The sequence below is a fragment of the Saccostrea cucullata genome, unplaced genomic scaffold, assembly GCF_032062105.1.
Source record: "Saccostrea cucullata isolate Sc308-1 unplaced genomic scaffold, CSIRO_AGI_Scuc_v1 ctg133, whole genome shotgun sequence".
Classification (NCBI taxonomy): domain Eukaryota; kingdom Metazoa; phylum Mollusca; class Bivalvia; order Ostreida; family Ostreidae; genus Saccostrea; species Saccostrea cuccullata.
The window spans coordinates 376617-396068 of record NW_026935574.1 but is presented as its reverse complement, the minus strand read 5'-3'; the positions used below and the strand labels follow the sequence as shown (position 1 = coordinate 396068).

Genomic DNA, 19452 nt, shown 5'->3' with positions numbered 1-19452 from the left:
AGGCACAACTGTTTCATACTTGGATATTTTACTTGAAAAAGACGTTAATGGTAATCTACCAACCAAGTTCTATGATAAAAGTGATAAATTTAACTTTTCATTCGTCAACTTGTCTTACTTAAGCAGCAATATACCTTCATCATCTGCATAGGGAGTTTGTATCTCTCAGTTAATTCGATACTCAAGAGCATGCTCTAAGTATGTAAAATTTCTAAAACGAGGTAAATTGACAAACAGGTTGATAAACAAGAATACCAGCAGTCTCGTTTTTAATCATAATTTCGAAAGTTCTATGGTTGATATAATGACCTTGTCGGCAAATACAATTTATCATTGAGTCAAATGTTGACTGACGTTTTTCATACTAATTGTTCGTCCAATTATTTACACACTGAATTGACGAAGGACTTTCCCGTTAATTTCTGATCATAAAAAGGAGCACACGACGTGTGAGATCGGTCGATAGGGGATGCTCCATGGCACCTGATCCCACCTCTGATGTTTCGGAGGTCCGTTTTTGCTCTATTCCTTTTTGTATTTTTTATTGGACTTTTGAGATTGAATGCTATTTGTTATCGCCATATATTTCCTAAAACACTGCCACCCTAGATTTTAATAAAAATTATCATAGGGAACAATAGAAAATAAACGAAACTTTTACCAGAATTTCAAATTATTGTTTCATTTCCATTAATTCCAATCATCATTAGAATGAACTTATAAAGTTATATATAGCTCTATTTCTCGAAAAAAAAAGTTTTGGGTAAAGTTCCATAGAGAATGAAATGGTCCGTAGAAATCTCACAATACTTCTTTACGAATAAATCAGTGTCTTTTTGAAATTTCAAATCAATTTTAATCTGAAAATCAATTTAAACGGTTGATGTTAACTGGGCTTATCAATATGTTACAATTTCAAGCAATTACTGAAGCTCCTATCAATCGACATCATTAAAGCTGAAAGTAGAAATGAATACAAAAAGAAATAATGAAACCACAGAATCTGCCGTAGTTTGTGTTTTTTATTGGACTTTTGAGCTTGAATACTGTTTTATTTCTCTATGTATTTATAAATAAATTTAATTCGGATGTGTTATTGTTGTTTGACGAAAAAAGCCAATTAACAGCTAAATACGAAATAACGCGAGTACCTCGCAATTATCTAACGTACTACAGCTCTTTTGCGGAGGAGTCGAAAAAGCTCTAAATCTCGCAAGATTTCCGGGGCACATGACATTGTTTACAGTAGTGACAATCGAATGATTTGAACAATTTTATGCCGAAAGTACAATGTATTGCCAAGGATTGAACTTCAAATAGTAGAATATCAAATAAGGATGCTTAGAATATTTTATCATCTTCAAAATGTTACGATTTTCATTGAAAATTTAATGAGAAGAGTTTGCTTAGTTAAAAATATCGTTAAAAATGTAACATTTTAGGATTAGTTCCTCTCAAAAATTGATTAGGCTGGTTCAGCAATTGTTTAGCAAGGTCTTCAATTATCTGTCAATTATTAAGCTTGTATTCTATTCAATAGCACATTCGCCCCCATCCAACAGACATTTTCTACCTCCATCGCTAAAGAGTTTCGCTATAAGTTAAGTAATCGCGATATCAAGTATTGTCTATTGCGAAAAGGCCGACTAACAGCTAAATTGTGTGATAAAAGATAATAATTCAGCTTTTGTAGTATTTCACTATCACCTGCACCTGAGTTTGATCAATTTTTGCACCGAGGCAAGCGACTGAGATTTACATAAGTTGATGTTACAGGGATTTTAAAATAACTAGTTAAATGAGCATTTTGTAAACTCTATGTTCATTATAATGAACCTATTGGAAAAGGAAATATAAATTATCATGGGGTCGTATTGTGATTGACTTGTTTCACAACAATTGTTAGGGTTTGCATTTGTACGAAATTTTGACTAGGTAATGATCTGTCTAATGGATTAATACAGAAGACTCATGACGTGTGTGGCCTCTCAATAGGGAATGTTTACTCCTCCTGAGCATGCAATCCAACCTCTTGAATTTCCAGGGATCCGTGAATATGTCCAAAGACTTACATTTTTTGAATTTTTTTTCAATATCGACCACTATTAATTATCTTCACCCTTTTTCTTCATAAGTTTTCAAGCGCCTTTCTTCATAAAAACAATTTTTCATACTGAAATATTACCTCAATAAATGCATTGAATCGTTGATTTGTTCATAAAGTGGACATCAATTAGCTTAAAATATCAGGAAAAAAATTCAGGCGTCATCTGTTTATTCCGTAACCATAAAAATATATATTTACAAAAAACAAAATCAGTGCCATTCCATCTTCAATTCCGTGTTTACATCCTGTCTGACGTCTTATGGTCCACTAGTATTTACCTAAAAATACACGTACAAATTGATCATAGAATACGATATTAGGTGTAAAGGTTTGGTATATTTTCTTTTCTTTTGAATATTATAATAAAACAATTACCAGATTTGTATCCACCATAGCCTCCGGAAAACCCATCATTTAGATCATCAAACCCACTCAAACTGGAAGACAAACTGGAGAAACCAGAAAATCCACTGAGTCCGGATCCGGGAAATCCACCTCCAATACCCGATAATCCTCCACTTGGGAATCCGGAACTACCAGAGGAAAAACTAGAACCACTCCTAGTAAGACTTAAAGACCTGCCGCCAGATGGGAATCCTCCGAGACCACTGCCTCCAGTAGGGAATCCGGTTCCTCCAAGAGGAAAGCCTCCACCAGTTCCCCCGATAGGGAATCCACCTCCAAGATTTCCTCCGCCGCTGGGGAAACCAGCACCACCAGTTGGAAATCCTCCACTTGGGAATCCGGAACTACCAGATGAGAAACTAGAAGCACTTCTAGTCAAACTTAAAGAGCTGCCACCAGATGGGAAGCCACCAAAACCACTGCCTCCATGGGAATCCAGTTCCCCCAAAACCACTGCCACCTCCAAGACTACCACCTCCGATAGGGAATCCAGCTCCCCAAAACCACTGCCTCCAGTAGGGAATCCAGCTCCCCCAATAGGGAAGCTTCCACTACTTCCCCCGAGAGGGAATCCACCTCCAAGACTACCACCTCCGATAGGGAATCCGGCACCACCAGTTGGGAATCCACCAAAACCACTGCCTCCAGTAGGGAATCCAGCTCCCCCAATAGGGAAGCTTCCACTACTTCCCCCGAGAGGGAATCCACCTCTAAGACTTCCACCTCCTATAGGGAATCCGGCACCACCAGTTGGGAATCCTCCACTTGAAAATCCAGAACCACCAAGAGGGAATCCTCCTCCAAGACCTCCACTGCCAATTGGTAAACCACCTAAACCTCCGCTGCTTAAAGGAAAGCTGGCACCACCGCTCGGGAATCCTCCCAACGGCATTCCTCCTCCCAAGCCAGAACCTCCCAAAGGCAAACTTCCAATACCACCACCTAATGGAGAACCTGATCCGCCAAGCGGAAAACCACCAGTTAGACTACCTCCACCAAGAGGGAACCCTGCACCACCACTTGGGAATCCACCTGTAGGAAATCTAGAACCTCCCAGTGGGAATCCTCCTCCAAGACTGCTGCCTCCTAAGGGGAGGCCTCCGATACCACTTCCCAATGGGGAACCTGATCTTCCCAGCGGAAGACCTCCAAATCCAGGGCTTAATGGGAATCCACCAGTTGGACCGCGCCCAATAGGGCTGATACCACCTATACCTCCTAATGGAAAAGCTCCACTACCGCCAAATCCTGGGAATCCCCCTCTGCCAAAGTTAAACCCATCAGGAATGATGTGAAGTCTGACCAAGTATTGGTAATACTGTAAATATTGGACAGAGGTTGGTCCGTATGTCACATATAAATAGTAGAGGTACTGAATGTAAACGACATATCTGTATCCACCAGTAGGATAGGTGGGGTAGGTTGAGGACGGACTGGAGGGAATGGAAGGATAACCTATAATAGTAAAATATATTGGTCATTGAATTGATATTCAGGTACCATACTAAAATCGGTCATACATGTATGTCCTTTCCGAGAAAAAAAGTAAAATTAAAATTACCAGAGCTATATGTGGCAGCCGCGTAAGTGACCAACAGTAGAAAGCAAGCCTCCTTCAGCATGGTTTCTGCCAATGTTAAGAAATTTAAAGAAATTAAAACGTCTCTTCTCTTTTAGTTGAGATATATAAAATATTTTGTGTCAAGCTTTTACAAACTACTTTTATCAAATCAAAATTCAATAATTTTATAATGATATTTTCCAGATTAGAATTAAAAATACAAATTCTATACTGTAAAAAAGCTTTCTCTGAAAGATTATTTTTCTTCTCTTATTATGAATGGAATACCTTTTTGAGTGTTTCTAGCCTCTGGAAAGACACTTGACTGAAGTTGAACTGTCTTGGAGGCCTTTTATATGTTTCATCTCGTTATGAAATTTTGGTGAGTGGAATTAGCAGGATGATCAGCACGAATCGAATTCCGATCAGGAAGTTAATGAAAACATTAAAATAATGCATGTTTAGCATCTGTAGTTTGTTTCATTGACAAAATAAACTGGTTCTATGTACTGTGTCGTATTGTTCATCAAATGATAATACCGTGTTTGACTATACATGTCTGTGTTCTAAAGTTTGAACAGGTGCACGACAATGAAAGCCATTGTCGGACGATGCGTCAAACTAACTTTATTTTTGGAATGCTTCTACATGTTAAATTTCATAACTATGTGCTCATCAATGTTTTTCTTTAGGTACATGTGTTCAACCTTTCAAATTGTAAAAAAGAAAGTAAGCAGTCGATATGGATTCATTTTGTTTTCAGCAGAACCCTGGGCATAGTGTTTCCAGTCAAGTAGGATTTTAAAAAAAGACAAGGAGCAGCCCCAGTGCTTTACAGATAAGTTAAAGTCAATCTTTCATATTCTTTTGTATGTGGTTTTATTTTTAAATTATTATCTTGAAAAAATAATTAAAATGTACAAATCTTGAAAAGTAAAAGATAAAATGCAATGTGAAGAACAAAAGATCTTTTTTAAAAAGGGGAATGGAAATCCCAAATGCATAGTGCTCATAGGCACATTTTTATTGATAAAAAAATATTTATACTATTGAATCATGAAAATACCTAATTATGAAATAATTTTATCGATATATATATAAATATATATATATATATATATATATATATATATATATATATATATATATATATATAAATATATATATACAAATGTTTTTGTTTTGTTACATTGCGAATATATATATAACAAATCTTCTAACTAGTTGCTACGCAGTGGCTATATTTATGCAAATGTCATGTTCACCGTAAAAAGAAATTATTATCAGTTAAGTAATCAAAAATACTCATAAAAATATCTCTGAACTCACAAAGTAATGTAAATTTATCCAAAGTATTTCTTTAAAGTTTAAGATCAAAGTTAATCATATTATATAGGAAAATTGTCAAATCTCTAATTTTTTTTCTTATTTTTTTTTCGTACAGACAAATGTACTTAAGTTCAGATTATTTGAAATATAAAAGATGATACTAAGCATTAATTATTCATAAATTCCAGTTTGTATATCTACATTATGTTAGCAGTATACAGATTTGCAACAGTAACTTATGTTACTTTTAACTCCATAGCTGCTCTTTAATGTAAAAGGTGACGATATCCAACATTGCTAAATCTCATAAATGTAGTAAAAATTGAACCGTGAAAACGACAGAAACACGTACCTCTGAAAAAAACCAGAGGTGGGATCAGGTGCCTAAGAGTTGTAAGCATCCCCTGCCGACCGCTCGCCTAAGCCGTGATTCTTATCTGTTGATCAGAAAACGGAGTTAGATCTGACAAAAAGCGACCCAACGATAGTTTAAGGTCTTTATAAAGACTGTATTGATTGATTGATTGTATATTGTTTAACGTCACACTCGACAATTTTTCACTCATATGAAGACGTCACCATTTGCCGGTGAAGGGCTTCAAATTTAGGCCTATACTCGGCACTCAGGGCCATTGAGCAGTGAGGGTTCTTTAACGTGTTAAAGCCTACCGTGACACGGGACCTACGTTTTTAAGGTCATATCCGAAAGACCCTTGACATTCACTTCTAGTGCTGAGCGCTTGACGAAGGAACAGTCACTACCTATGTTTACGTCTTAGGTTTGACGCAGCGCCGCGAACAAGAATCGAACCCGGGCCTCCCGATCACGAAGCGAATGCTCTACCACTAGGCTACCGTGACCGGTATTATATAAAGACTGTAGGAATGCGAGAAAAAAATGACTAAGAAGTTTTTAAAGTTATCCTTGTACCATCAACGTTTTTGCCAATATCTTGACTTGATTTAAGAATTTATCGTATAATCCAGAGCATGATCTTGTACGTCGAATCATTTGGTAGATATAAACACAATATGCAGTTGATGTTGCTACATTAATATGGGAAGTTGATTATCTAAAAGCTGTAGTTACTCACCCTGTCAAACAGTTTATACTGAAAGGAAAAAGAAACGCATAATAGCATAATAGCGAAAAATATTTAACTATGTGGCCGAAAATTATGAAAGTTGGTCAGATGTGTATTTTTGGTTACTGTGCACTAAAATCGCTGGTCAAATTTACTCAACCATGAAATGTATGGTGTCACGTAGGGGAAGTGATAAAAAGCCAAATACACGTGCATGTTGATGATGACAATTTTGTGATCACATTTTGTAGTGCCAAGAGATGCATAAGAGTTATAGACATCGTTTTCCGATATTTGCAGTCAGTAAAAATTTCTTGCAATCAAGGTATGGCTGACGGAAGTTACATTGGGTCTAGTAATTCAGTTGCATAAGTGAGTAAAAAGGCAACAACATGTTGCTGTGCAGTTTGTTTTTAACTTTTCAACCAAAAAAGTTTTTTTCGGTTGTCGGAGAGTAACTTAAAAGTTTTCCAACCAACCATGAGGGTGACGTTGGCGCGTAACAACGTCACATCAAGATTGGGCTTTTCATCATGCTACCTCGGTTATTGTCAAGTCATTATCACTGAAACCGATATTTTTACAGCAGGCAATCGTACTCATATTTTCACCCTAATACTGACAGAAACTCTCTGCTCTAATTTGGTACGCAAGTTTGGCAACTTTACATTTTTACTCTCACACGCGCACGTACGTGCCGTATGCGTAATTTTTTTAGCATGTTCACATTGGGAAAATGTAGCTAGTGTTTGTCGATACTTCCTTACAAACATTCATGTGTATCAAACCGGCTGGATCCTGTAAATTCTATCCTAAATCGAAAATTCGTGGGATTCATTGGGCGGGGGATTTGTTGGCTTTGGAATAATACAGCTACCCTCAACCATTAAGACTACCGTCGGAAGACTTGAATGATAATCCTGTGACAAAGATAAATGCTTTGGTGAATTCAATGCACAAGAAAATCAAGGCTGTTACTGATGCGCAAGGGAGATGATGAGAATTTTAATTTTAATTTTGGGGGGTATCGACATATCAATTTCAATAACTCAGGAATTATCAGTCAAAGTCACACAAGATTTCGGTTACTTGTTGTTTAAAGTCGGATTAAAATGTTTGATAATAATACTGGAAAACATATTGGAAATAAAAGTTTTAATTTCAATTTTACTCAAAAGTTTATTATGCGTTTCTTTTTCCTTTCAGTATAGTTATTTCATTATTATTATTAAGGTCTTCCGTCTTCAGCGGAAGACCTTCACTTTTTTATTATTATTGTTTTTTTTTCAAAAATGTGCACGCGATTTCTCGGACAATTTTCATGAAACTTTCAGGATCTGATAGAACATCAAGCAAATCTGATATATAATTTTTTGTTTTGAACTGTTTATTTTCGCGAATTTTTCATCTGAACGTTAAATTTTCAGCGTTATATAACATTATCAGCCTATACTCCTTATTACATTCATATTATTCTGTCTTAGGTTAATTTGTTTTCCTCAAAGAAGCAAAGTTGAAAATATCAAGCTTTATCTAATGCAGTCGTCAAAATGTGTCCGGCGAATCACTTCCGGCCCTTTTTTGCTGCTGTACTGGAAGCTTAAATCTAATGTTCTATACGCGCGTCTATAAGATCAGAAACCTCACTTCGTTGGGCTGTCACAACCATCAAAACTTAAAAGAAACGCCAAGGAATGGCAAGAATTTTACAACTGTTGTTTAATAGTCAAATAAGTGTCATATAATGTTCTCAGTGCAATTCGAAGTTTGCGGTTTTGTTGTTTATCCTACAACATGAAATAAAGCAATTATTCACCATGCACCTAGATTATACAGCTATAACATCATGATTTATATATATATAATGAATATTATATTTTTTTATCATATGCTTTGATAGTGATTTACCTCCTCTTGTACAGTTGTCTTTATGAATCTAAGGAATCCTGTACAAGAAGTAATAATGTAAATCAACATTCTAAGGCTACGCCTATTCTGCAAATCTTATCAATTGTTTTAGCTGTTTATTTTTCATTTTCTGGAAAAGTTGAAGTTGAACAACCTGTTTGCTGTACTCTATGACAATTCACTCTGTCACAACATCAAAACTCCTTGGCAAGAATTTTAGTTTTTATTTAAGTATTAATGTTCAATTTGAATATATATATCTACATGAGCACATTAATATGATACTTTTTATCATATGCTTTGATCATTTACTGCCATTAATGTAAATCAACATTCTAAGGCTACGCCTATTCTGCAAATTTTATCAAATGTTTTAGCTGTTTATTTTTCATTTTCTGGAAATGTTTTGTTGACAATTTCGTCCCATATCCTTGTAGTTTTTATTTAGTATTCAATTTAATATATATATACGTCTAAACCTTCAACTGCTATTCAGTACATCTATATTCCTAGTCAGTTCTATCAATATCGTCTACAAATACACGAGATAAAAACACCTCTAGAGCTTGCAGAGAATTTATTTTTATATACATATACACATACACCAGTCTACGATGATTCGATGATGGGCGTCGTTTTCGGGCGTCGGTTGACTTTCCTGTTTAATAATACTTCTTTCCTAAGTAAATCAAAATCAAAATCTTTCATTAAATTAAAGTAAATTATATAAAAGCTTTCATCAGAGTCATGAAAGGCATTTTAGCCTTCAGTATGTTATGAAAAAATAATTTGATTGTTCGTTTTGTGAAATTAATTATATCGGCTATTCATAATGTATATTTTTTATTGCATAAAATTACGATATACAATGGATTAAACAAAACTGAAATAAAATATTTATCCAATATAAGATGCTCATTAATTTAATTCTGCTTGACATTTTTTCTAAACTTTTAAACTCTGGCAATTTTATGTCTTCATCGAGGTTCATATGTATGTCACGATACATTGTAAATATCCAATATTAATTGGACAGAAAATAATTGACCTTGTTTTTCTAATGAAGGCATCAGAAGTCTTCTTCCACGTTGACCCTTATATACTTGTGCTTTATATTTGTTTGACACAATCTTTATTCAGAAGACTTTTAAATTTTTCTATGTATCGAAATACAATTTTTAAAAATTAATTAACTGGTCTTCCTTTGGAGTAGGGGCCGCAGTTTGCCAACAATCCATATCTAGTATTGAAACTTTCAAGCTGATTTCAAAATTTTATCCTTGCCTTTTAAAGGTTGTCTTAGCCTTTTCTTTCTTGAAATAGTTTTAAAATGAAATCTATCTTCATGAGGTGTTGGCTGAACAAATTATAGTCCTGATGTTTTCAAGAATTAAATCACATAATCATTGAGGGCCATTTTTTAAAAGCTAAAAGAACAGTATATGAAGATATTTTTACCAAAGTTTTCTTGTAATGTGGAGGAATATCTTATATGTACCTTTCATCGCAGTACTTAAATAACAATACAATCCCTTATTCTTAACTTATCAGTGGTTGATATGTGTTAATTTAGGGGAACTTTGAAGAGAAATAGAAAATTCAACAGGAAGACAAATCATTAATGATAATTTCTACCTAATTTTCTAACTTCTCTTGAGCTAAAATATGATGAAAAAAATAATAAATAAAACATATTCAAAATTTAAAAAAATAAATAAAAATTAAATTAAATGAATCCAAACCTACCTCCTAATCCACCTCCAATACCACCAACACCGCCACCGATACCACCAAGACCGCCACCGATACCGCCAAGGCCGCCTCCGATACCACCCAAACCGCCGCCGATTCCGCCTAGACCACCGCCGATTCCGCCTAGACCACCGCCTATTCCGCCTAGACCACCACCGATTCCGCCAAGACCACCGCCTATTCCGCCTAGACCACCACTGATTCCGCCTAGGCCACCGCCATAACCTCCATATGGGAAACTTGATCCCAAAATTCTTAACAAGTAGATGATGTATTGAATATAATAGTAGAAATAATATCCTCCGCTTGGGTAGTAACCTCCTAATCCTCCTCCCAGTCCTCCTCCTAGACCTCCTCCAATACCGCTTAATCCTCCTCCAATCCCGCCAAGTCCTCCTCCAATTCCTCCTCCATAGCCGCCTAATCCTCCTCCAATACCACCTAGTCCTCCTCCTATACCACCTAGTCCTCCTCCCAATCCGCTTCCTCCACTTACAAAGCTACTGGAACTGAATCCGCTTGAGCTTATTCCTCCGGATCCACCCAACCCACCGACTCCTCCTCCCAAACCTCCGAGGCCTCCACTTAAGGCGCCTCCACCCAAACCTCCGAGTCCTCCTCCTCCAAAACCGCCACCACCATGGCCTCCCTTAACTATAGTTAATAAAAACAATAGTTAAATATCAGTATCAAGTCATAGTTTAAAATAGGTGAAAATTGCCATGACTGATGTGGAGTAAGATAGAAAAAATAAAGCATTCTCAGGCTTATACTAGGCTACTTACAGGAAGCTTGTGCATAAACAGCTAAAGCTAGAAGGACTGCAAGTTTCAACATCATCCTTTAAAAAAGAATCATAAAATATCCCGAATTGAAGTTGTTTAGCACATTATCTAGTAAAAGAGAGGAATTGAAATTTTCAAATTATGGTTTTAGTCCATTTAAAAAAAAAGAAAAAATTATTAAACACTAAATTGGAAAAAGTGTCCATAAGTATGGCTACCTGTCCTGTTTCTGTGGGCGATGTATCAATTGAGGGAACCTGTCCTCTATTTATATGCCTCTTTCCCCCAGTTTCCTTAAATTCAGCGGCTTTTTTTACGGGGAGATGAACATGGATTGAAATTAACGATATGACAAAGGTGACATTACATAATATGTTAACAATTTATGTTGTTTTTAACTCTGTCGATAAAATAAACATCGAGACGTTTTGAGATCAATGTAAAATAACGAAATATCTTCCCTGAAACAAATTATTTTCTTGTGATGTTTATTTCAGTCCGTGCATTTCCGGGTCATTTGCCATTAAATAACACAGATTTTTATGTTTATCTGCTTGTAAATTAAATAAATGCAAACAATATTAACTTTTTTTAAAAATAGTTTTTAAAAGTTTTTATTCATTTCAATTAAAAATTTTAAGCATCATTTCTTAAACATTTTGTCTGTATAATGGTAAGTTGTGGTTACAGTTATTTGTTTTTTCAGTTCATTTTATTTTGTCCTAAAATATAAGGACTGCAAAAATATTTTCATATTTGAAAAAGATGGAGAATGAATAATGTTAGCAAATAAGCTGGAAAATTGCAAGTGGTTCGATAAATAAGAAAGTGAACAAGTAAATCTTTACGTTTAGTATCGTGATGTACGAGTTTATTGTATTTTTCTTTTTTGAAATAGCATTTGTACAAATCCAAGATAAAAGACCATCTCTAATTTTAAAACACAATTTTGCTGGGAAAGATTGGTATGCACCAGATTTTCTTTGTAAATATACTAAGAATCTAAAAAAAATTATCAACAAATTTCATCTACCTTTCCCGCGCCATTTTAGAAGTAAAGTTTTAATGGGTCAAATGACAAAGAAAATTAATACATATATATGCCACTGTTCTTTGAGTAGCGTTGTATACTGTTTACCATGCCAATTTTTAAAATTGAAATAAAATTTTCACAATGCTTGTAATAAATAGTTTCATGAAAAATACTTGAAGAAATTTCTTATAAACAGAGTCAAAATCCACATTATTTTTTTTTAGTTCTTACACACTTTTTAGTGAAGATCAAAAGTTTATCTCAGAACTCGAAATTTCATTGATACTTATATAGTCTAATCTATAGACCATTCCAATGCATTATATGATCTTTGAACATTTCAATAAACACTATAAGGTGTTTCTTTCAATTATCATATGTGAATTTTGATTGAATAACCCGACCTTATTTGCAAAAGATAATCATTCCTATTTTAGCTAACTCTTACCCATATATGGGGCATATTTTGTAAAAAAATAAAACCAATCAAATTCAGAAATTTGCCGTTTGTGTGACGTAAATGTGGGTCTTTGGAAGATTTTCAAAATTTATTTCCAATGCAGTCCCATGTAAGACAGAACATTTATATAAGAGTTTTCCTACATACATAAATTATACACCAAAGACTGCATCAAATATATCAATATATCAAGATAACGAACAGTATTCAAGCTCAAAAGTCCATAAAATAATACAAGAGCAGAGTAAACATGGACCTCCGAAACAGAGGTGGGATCAGGTGCCATGGAGGAGTGAGCATCCTCTGCCGACAGGACACACCCGCCGTGTGCTCCTTGTTATGATCAGTGAATGACGGAAAATCTGTCATCAATGCAGTGTGTAAACGACTGACTTACAATTAGTATGAAAAAAGTCAGCATTTGACTCAGTGATAATTTGTATTTGGCGACAAGGTCATTATATCAACCTTAGAACTTACGAAATGATGACTTTAACGAGACTGCTGATATTCTTAAATTATCAGTTGACATGTTTAATTGCCAATAGTATACCTCGTTTTAGAAATTGTACATACGTATATCATGCTCTTGCATATCGAATCAATCGAAAGATATAAACTCCGTATGCAGGTGATGAAGGTATATTGCTACATAAGTAAGGGAAGTTGACAACTGAAAAGTTTAAGTAATCCTATTTATTATATAGCTTGGTAGTTGGATTACCATTATGTCTTTTTCAAGTAAAATATTTAAATATGAAACAGATGAATCAGACACTGCGGTATCTTTTATCTCAAGCTCACCGGAATATATCGTATCGACATAAGAATTGAAATAGTCATTGTTAATTGACAATACGTCGTCAATATATCTAAATGTTGAAATGAAGAAGGCCACAGCAAGTGCGTTCTTTTCACGAATAAGGTAATGGACAAATTCTGCTTCATATGAATGCAAAAATAGGTCTGTTAATAACGGAGCGCATTTGGTACCCATGGGAATTCCGATAGAGTGTTGGAAGACCTGGACTCCAAAAACCACATAGACATTATCAATCATAAACTCAAGCATCTTTTTATGTCAACTTAATCTATACAAGAAAAAACCTTCAACACTTCGGGAACTTTAAAAAAAGTTCTATCACTTCTGACCTAATGGCTCTTGAAAATGAAGACTAGTGGAGGTGGAGATGTACAAATTGTGTCCTATACTAGACACCCAGGGCCATTGAGCAGTGAGGGATCTTTTTCGTGCCAGCACCTACTGTGACACGGGACCTTGTTTTTACAATCTCATCTGAATATCCCACAGTGAGATTCGAACCCGCGACCTAAGGAATGACTCATTACTTAGCGACTCTAGAGCAGACGCTCTAACCACTGCGCCACTCAATTGTCCAATTAAGTCTAATGCTAGTATTTTCTATACAAATTTGATGACATCTCGTAAATACTCAATAAGAATAAAATGGAAATCGAGGAAATTTGGGAAAAAACCCACTTTTTAATACCAAGTAAAAATAAATACCAAGCGAAAAGAAATACAATTATATCTAATATTTGTCTATGTACATGTAGAACCTTGAGGCTTGTTAACGATTATATTAAAAAAACAAAACTTCAACTGCAACAAAACAATTTCACATTGAACTTCACTAGGGTTACTACAATAAGATGCATTTTCGTACACATAAAAGAAAGTGGATACCAGTATCAAAGTAATATTTGACTGCTTGTCGACTAATATTTGTATAGGTATACATTCCTGCCTTCGTAATTTACCATTCCCAGCTCCTCACAAACAACAAGTAGCCGAGACCTGGCATCACAGTACATTGGACCTGGATACCTTGATCTTAATTCGATGGCGCTAGCCGCGGTTTGCATGTAGTTCTGAAGGCGAAGAGTAGTCGATTGACTTATTCCAAATTCTGTTTTTGTATGGCACGTGATGATCGTACTTCCGGCTGACGTCAGTGCCGTTATTTTCTCGTCAATTCTTGACCCTAAAGGTCCAAGAGGTTCCAACTGTGATGGACCAGTTAGGTGAAACTGTTTGGCTTCTCCATCGTTTGTCAAAAACAAGACTTGGTCTCGAAATGGACAGTATTTAAAGTATCCCTTCATCATGTAAATAGCTTCGCCAAGTCTGTCCTTTTCAACAACTTGTAGAAGCTGGTTGTCACTCCCGTACACGCAAAACTGCCAACAGAGAGATCCAATCCACTTATACCCAGACAAATGACAGGATACAACCAATTTCTGACCTCCATACTCGATACCATAACATTTATTCTTTGTAGTAATGATGTACTTCTTTGTTTTGCTTTCGTTGTCGGGAGCAAGAGAAACATGGCAAATCTTCCATAATTTCGGTAAGGAAACACAGAAGCCTTGTTCTCTCTCTGTAATGTCAAATGGGGAGCCGTTTGCAAATGAAATCGTATCCTTCCACAAACCATCTGCTGCAAACAACTTAACAGAGGAGTTTGCATTGTCAACTAAAGCAAATGTGCCATTTCTAAGCACGATACATCCAGTAATTAACGGAGGATATTTATCCGATGTCAGTTTACAGTCCACCCCACCAATGAATTGAAGTTTAGGATCCGCCACTGGAGGGTAAATGCTATCGATCAGCTGACAATTCAAAATTGCCTGTCTGAAAACAATCTTCTCTGGATCAAGCAAACGAGCGAGTGCTAATGTTGACTTCCATTCAAAGTCGCATGCTTCCAATTCCTTTCTTTTCTTATCTATAACCTTCCTATACTGTTCAGCCTGTTGGGCAATGTTTGTAAGCTCCTGTGTGTTCTCACAAATTCCTTTCATATGATTCCCAATTTCTGTCAATAAGTCATTAGACGCTCTTATTACGTTGGAACTTTTCCTCGAACATTCTGTTATGGTATTATCAATGCAGCTCTCGGTTTCTTCCTGAACACTGTTTATTTTTGATTTGATTTCCTTGAAAAGTTTGTCCAAACTTTCCTTTAGGCGCTTCGCTAATCTTTCATTATGATCTGAACTTTTTCGTTGGAGTTCCAAAACGTTCGTGAAATTCTCCACACATTGCTCATAACAAGCTCCCCTTTCTGTGTTAGGTTCCGGAATTCTATCTTTTATACCAATTAATTCCTTTTGACAGAGTTGTGCTCGTCGTTAAATTTACACTCTGCACACAATGGTTCTTGATGGTAAAGACAAAGGTGACCCGCTTGGGCTCCGTGAGAACTGCACCTTATTTCAGGAAACATCGTTGTGCTTTGATTTGAAAAATCGATCTACACAAAACTTTTAAAGATTTTAAATATACCTACTTGGAAAATTCCAGTGTATATAATTAAACTTTCTAATTTTGAGCACACGTAATGTTGTAGAAATATTATGGCACCGTGTAATTCAATGACTGGAGTCTTGGAGTGGAGGTATGGAGTGGAGTTTTGGAGTCTAAGATTTTTGTCCCCCGCTGAAAGTGGGAGATATTAATTTCGGTCTGTCTGTCCGTCCGACCGTCCGTCTGCAGTTCTGTATGTCTGTAACGCTTTCATTTCCATGCGATATCTCGAGAAGCCTTTGAGCTTTTGCAATGGAATTTTAACAATAACTCCCTATGGCCTAAGAAAAATCATTATTTATTTTGAGGTCAAATGGTCAAGAGTCAATGTCATAAATTACTAGTAATTTTTTGTCTGTTTTAAGACTTTCATTTCCATGCGATATGGCTTTTGCAATGATATTATATACCACAACTCACTATGGCTTAAAAAAGACCCCTATTAATTTTGAGGTCAAAGGTCAGCTTTCGCAATTAAATTCACTCATCCTTTGACTCCAAACTCCACTCCAAGCTTCCAGTCAATGAATTACACGGTGCCTAGAAATATTGCCGACGTGGCCTATAATTATCCTTGTTCCTATTTTGTTGACTAATTTTAGATTTTATTAATTGTATTATGTTTGTACTCTTCTGTCTCATGCGAGGCCTTCAGTGAATAAAAAATTCAAAGTTTCAGTCCCCTGCCTTCACTGAATGTGAAAATATTCTATTGTGATTCTGTCTGTGTGTATCGCTATTTCAAGAAACCTTTGAGCTTTTGCGATGTTTTCATATCACATCTCCCTATATACATGTATGGTCCTACAATATTCCTATTGATTACCGTAAGGTCAGACGACACTTGCCTCAAAAATATATAATTTTTCTTAAGAATTTGTCATTGAAGTATAGGTACTTAAACAAGTTTCCTCACAATAAATTACGGTATGCGCACTTTGAAAAAATGACGCACTTTGAAAACATTTTTCAAAGTGTGTTAAACTGGGACAAAATCAACGCACTTTGAAAAATTTTTTCACAGTATGTTAAACTGGGACAAAATCAACGCACTTTGAAAAATGTTTTCCAAGTGCGTTAAATTTGGAACACACTCAACACACTTTGAAAAAAATTTTAAAAGTGCGTTAAGAGTGTATATCAACACTTTTTTGCCATGTGGACATTTAACGCACTTTGAAAAAATATGTATAAAACAAAAATTCTAGACTTAGTTTTTAGTAGTTGAGAGAATCAATTTGTAATAATTATATCTTTCGAAAAACGTTTTAATTTACATGTTTTTGGTTTACCCTCATTGAGAAGAAGGAGAAGAGGAGTACATAGAAGGTCTCTCAGCCCAACTCTTTATTCTTATACAAAGCGGTCGGTAGCAAATTGAAAGTGCCCCCTCCCAGGTAAGCCCCAATTTTTAATGCCTATATTATATAAATATATATCTTTGCAAAACATTTATGTGACTAGCACCCCTCCTCCCCCTGGTACCGATGCCTATGCTACACCCAAATATCTGTATTTGCATAACTGGTGTGACGTTGAATACTTTCAATAAATTTTAATTTACATTAAATGCATGCAAACTGGAAAAAAAATAAGTATGTAGTAAAACATTTAAAAGAGAAAGAATTTTCAAAGTAAGGAAAAATCAAAATCGCTCACTTTCACATCCTAGAGTGACCTTATCACCGAAAAGTTATCCAAGAGGTCCAATAATTAATCATTTTATAATATTTTTTTCAAAGTGCATTAATATGGTCGATATCAACGCACTTTTAAAAGATTATTTTTTCAAAGTGCGTTGATTTGGTCCTAAATTTAACGCATTTTGAAAAGTTTTTTTCAAAGTGCGTTGTAACAATGGTACCTTACCAGGCATTTGGCCAAGATACCATAGGGTCATATTTCTTATATAACCCTTATGGGTAATCTTCTAAGTGGCCTATAACGCAATTTTTGGTCTACCTATATTTAAAGGTATTTGGACACAGATTTGAAGCTAATATTTTCTGTATAATATCACAACTTATATATTTTAATAGCATTTCGAACAAAAATTAGTTAAAAATCTTATTTCATTTAAAAGGTATTAAAACTTTAAATTTTTTGGCGGTTTGATTGACGCAACCTTGCACTTTCATAAATTTTTAATTTTTTCTTAATCCTTAGGAAAAGTGGCAATCTTGTTGTGTATTAATGAGAAATATTAAAACTTTAATCCAGAAAAATAATTTTATTAAGAGTAGAAATGTTAGAAAGCAAAACTCCTTCACAAGTATCGTCATTCCGAGCTAAGTGTTGTGTACAGAGTTTAGCAAATCGATCACACTCGTGTTATGTACACAGTTTTTGTAAACAGGGCACGAGCTCTGTTATTTTGATGATTACGATTCACCGGGTGCATTCAATCGTCAAAGTCTGCTCACCACAACTGCACGGACTGACAATATATTGTGTATTTGTTTTGCTTTCGAACATGTCTACTCTGAATTTTCTGGATTATAGTACTAATATTTTTCATTTATACACAAGATTGCCACTTTATTATTTTATTATTAAGAATAATTGAAGAATTTTATTAAGAATAAAATTAAAATTTGTGAAAGTGCAAGGATGTGTCAATCAAACCAGCCAAAAGATTTGAAGTTTTAATAACTTTTAAATGAAATAAGTTTTTTAATTAATTTTTGTGTGAAATGCTATTAAAATATATAGTCGTGATATTATAGAGAAAATATTAACTTCAAATCTGTGTCCAAGTACCTTTAAAAACATTTTGAAAACAATGTAGAAATCAAAAGAGAATGACAAATATGAATAATTTTTGATATAATACCAAGAGATACAAAACATATATTTGAGGAACGTGTCGTCTGACCTTAACAAGAGGCCCATGGGCCACATCGCTCACCTGAGCACTAAGGGTAGGAAAAAGTAGAAAATAGCTTTTTATTGTAAAGTTTAAATCCAAAAGTAGTCCCATGACCAATCATGGATTTGCTATTTTTATGATTTTTAAAGAATTTTCATATATATCTTTAAAAACTTTGGTCGGCCTTTTTGGTCCCGCCCTACCCCTGGGGGTCATATGGAATTCATCATATATAAATATGATGAATTGTGGCTTTGTCATTCTTGAGAAGAAGATTTTTAAAGAATTTTCCTATATATTTCTATGTAAAACTTTGGTCAGCCATTTTGGCCCCGCCCTACCCCCGGGGGTCAATTTGAACAAACTTGAATCTACACTACCTTCTCCCATTAAAATGATGAATTATGGCTTTGTCATTCTTGAGAAGAAGATTTTTAAAGAATTTTCCTATATATTTCTATGTAAAACTTGTCGAAAGGTCAAATAATTGATTATGCGAAGCAATTTGAAACTTGCCATTTTGGCACCATGATTTGTACAAACCTGAATCCTTACCCGAGCATGCTCCCATATAAATATGATGAATTATGGCTTTGTCATTCTGAAAAAGTTTTTAAAGATTTTCATTATTTCTATGTAAAACTTTGGTCCACCGTTTTTACCCCTTATGATTTATACAAACTTGAAACTACACTACCTGAGCATGCTTCCATATATATATGATGAATTATGGCTTTGTCATATTCTTGAGAAGAAGATTTTTAAAGAATTTTCCTATATATTTCTATGTAAATTTGGTCGGCCATTTTGGCCCCGGTATT

At 35.0% G+C, this 19452-nt stretch overlaps 2 protein-coding genes across 4 annotated transcripts; both read right to left on the bottom strand.

Annotated features, from left to right (window-relative positions):
* Positions 1–2258: 2258 nt before the first annotated feature.
* On the bottom strand, positions 2259–4381 carry LOC134243289 (uncharacterized). Its single transcript, XM_062725520.1, has 4 exons — positions 4362–4381; positions 4074–4139; positions 2483–3967; positions 2259–2385 (listed from the first exon to the last, which is right to left on the bottom strand). Exons 2-4 carry the CDS (start codon positions 4132–4134, stop codon positions 2375–2377), a joined length of 1557 nt encoding a protein of 518 aa, XP_062581504.1. The 5' UTR covers positions 4135–4139; positions 4362–4381; the 3' UTR covers positions 2259–2374.
* A 4574-nt stretch (positions 4382–8955) lies between these two features.
* Positions 8956–11491, bottom strand: LOC134243296 (ctenidin-1-like). 3 transcript variants are annotated; one of them, XM_062725529.1, is made up of 5 exons: positions 11151–11491; positions 10933–10988; positions 10346–10801; positions 10142–10282; positions 8956–9074 (listed from the first exon to the last, which is right to left on the bottom strand). In XM_062725529.1, exons 2-5 carry the CDS (start codon positions 10985–10987, stop codon positions 9058–9060), a joined length of 669 nt encoding a protein of 222 aa, XP_062581513.1. In that variant the 5' UTR covers position 10988; positions 11151–11491; the 3' UTR covers positions 8956–9057. The 3 variants fall into 3 exon arrangements, with proteins under 3 accessions (XP_062581513.1, XP_062581512.1, XP_062581511.1); XM_062725528.1 differs by having other exon boundaries at positions 10163–10801; positions 11151–11486; XM_062725527.1 differs by having other exon boundaries at positions 10142–10801; positions 11151–11478.
* Positions 11492–19452: the final 7961 nt, after the last annotated feature.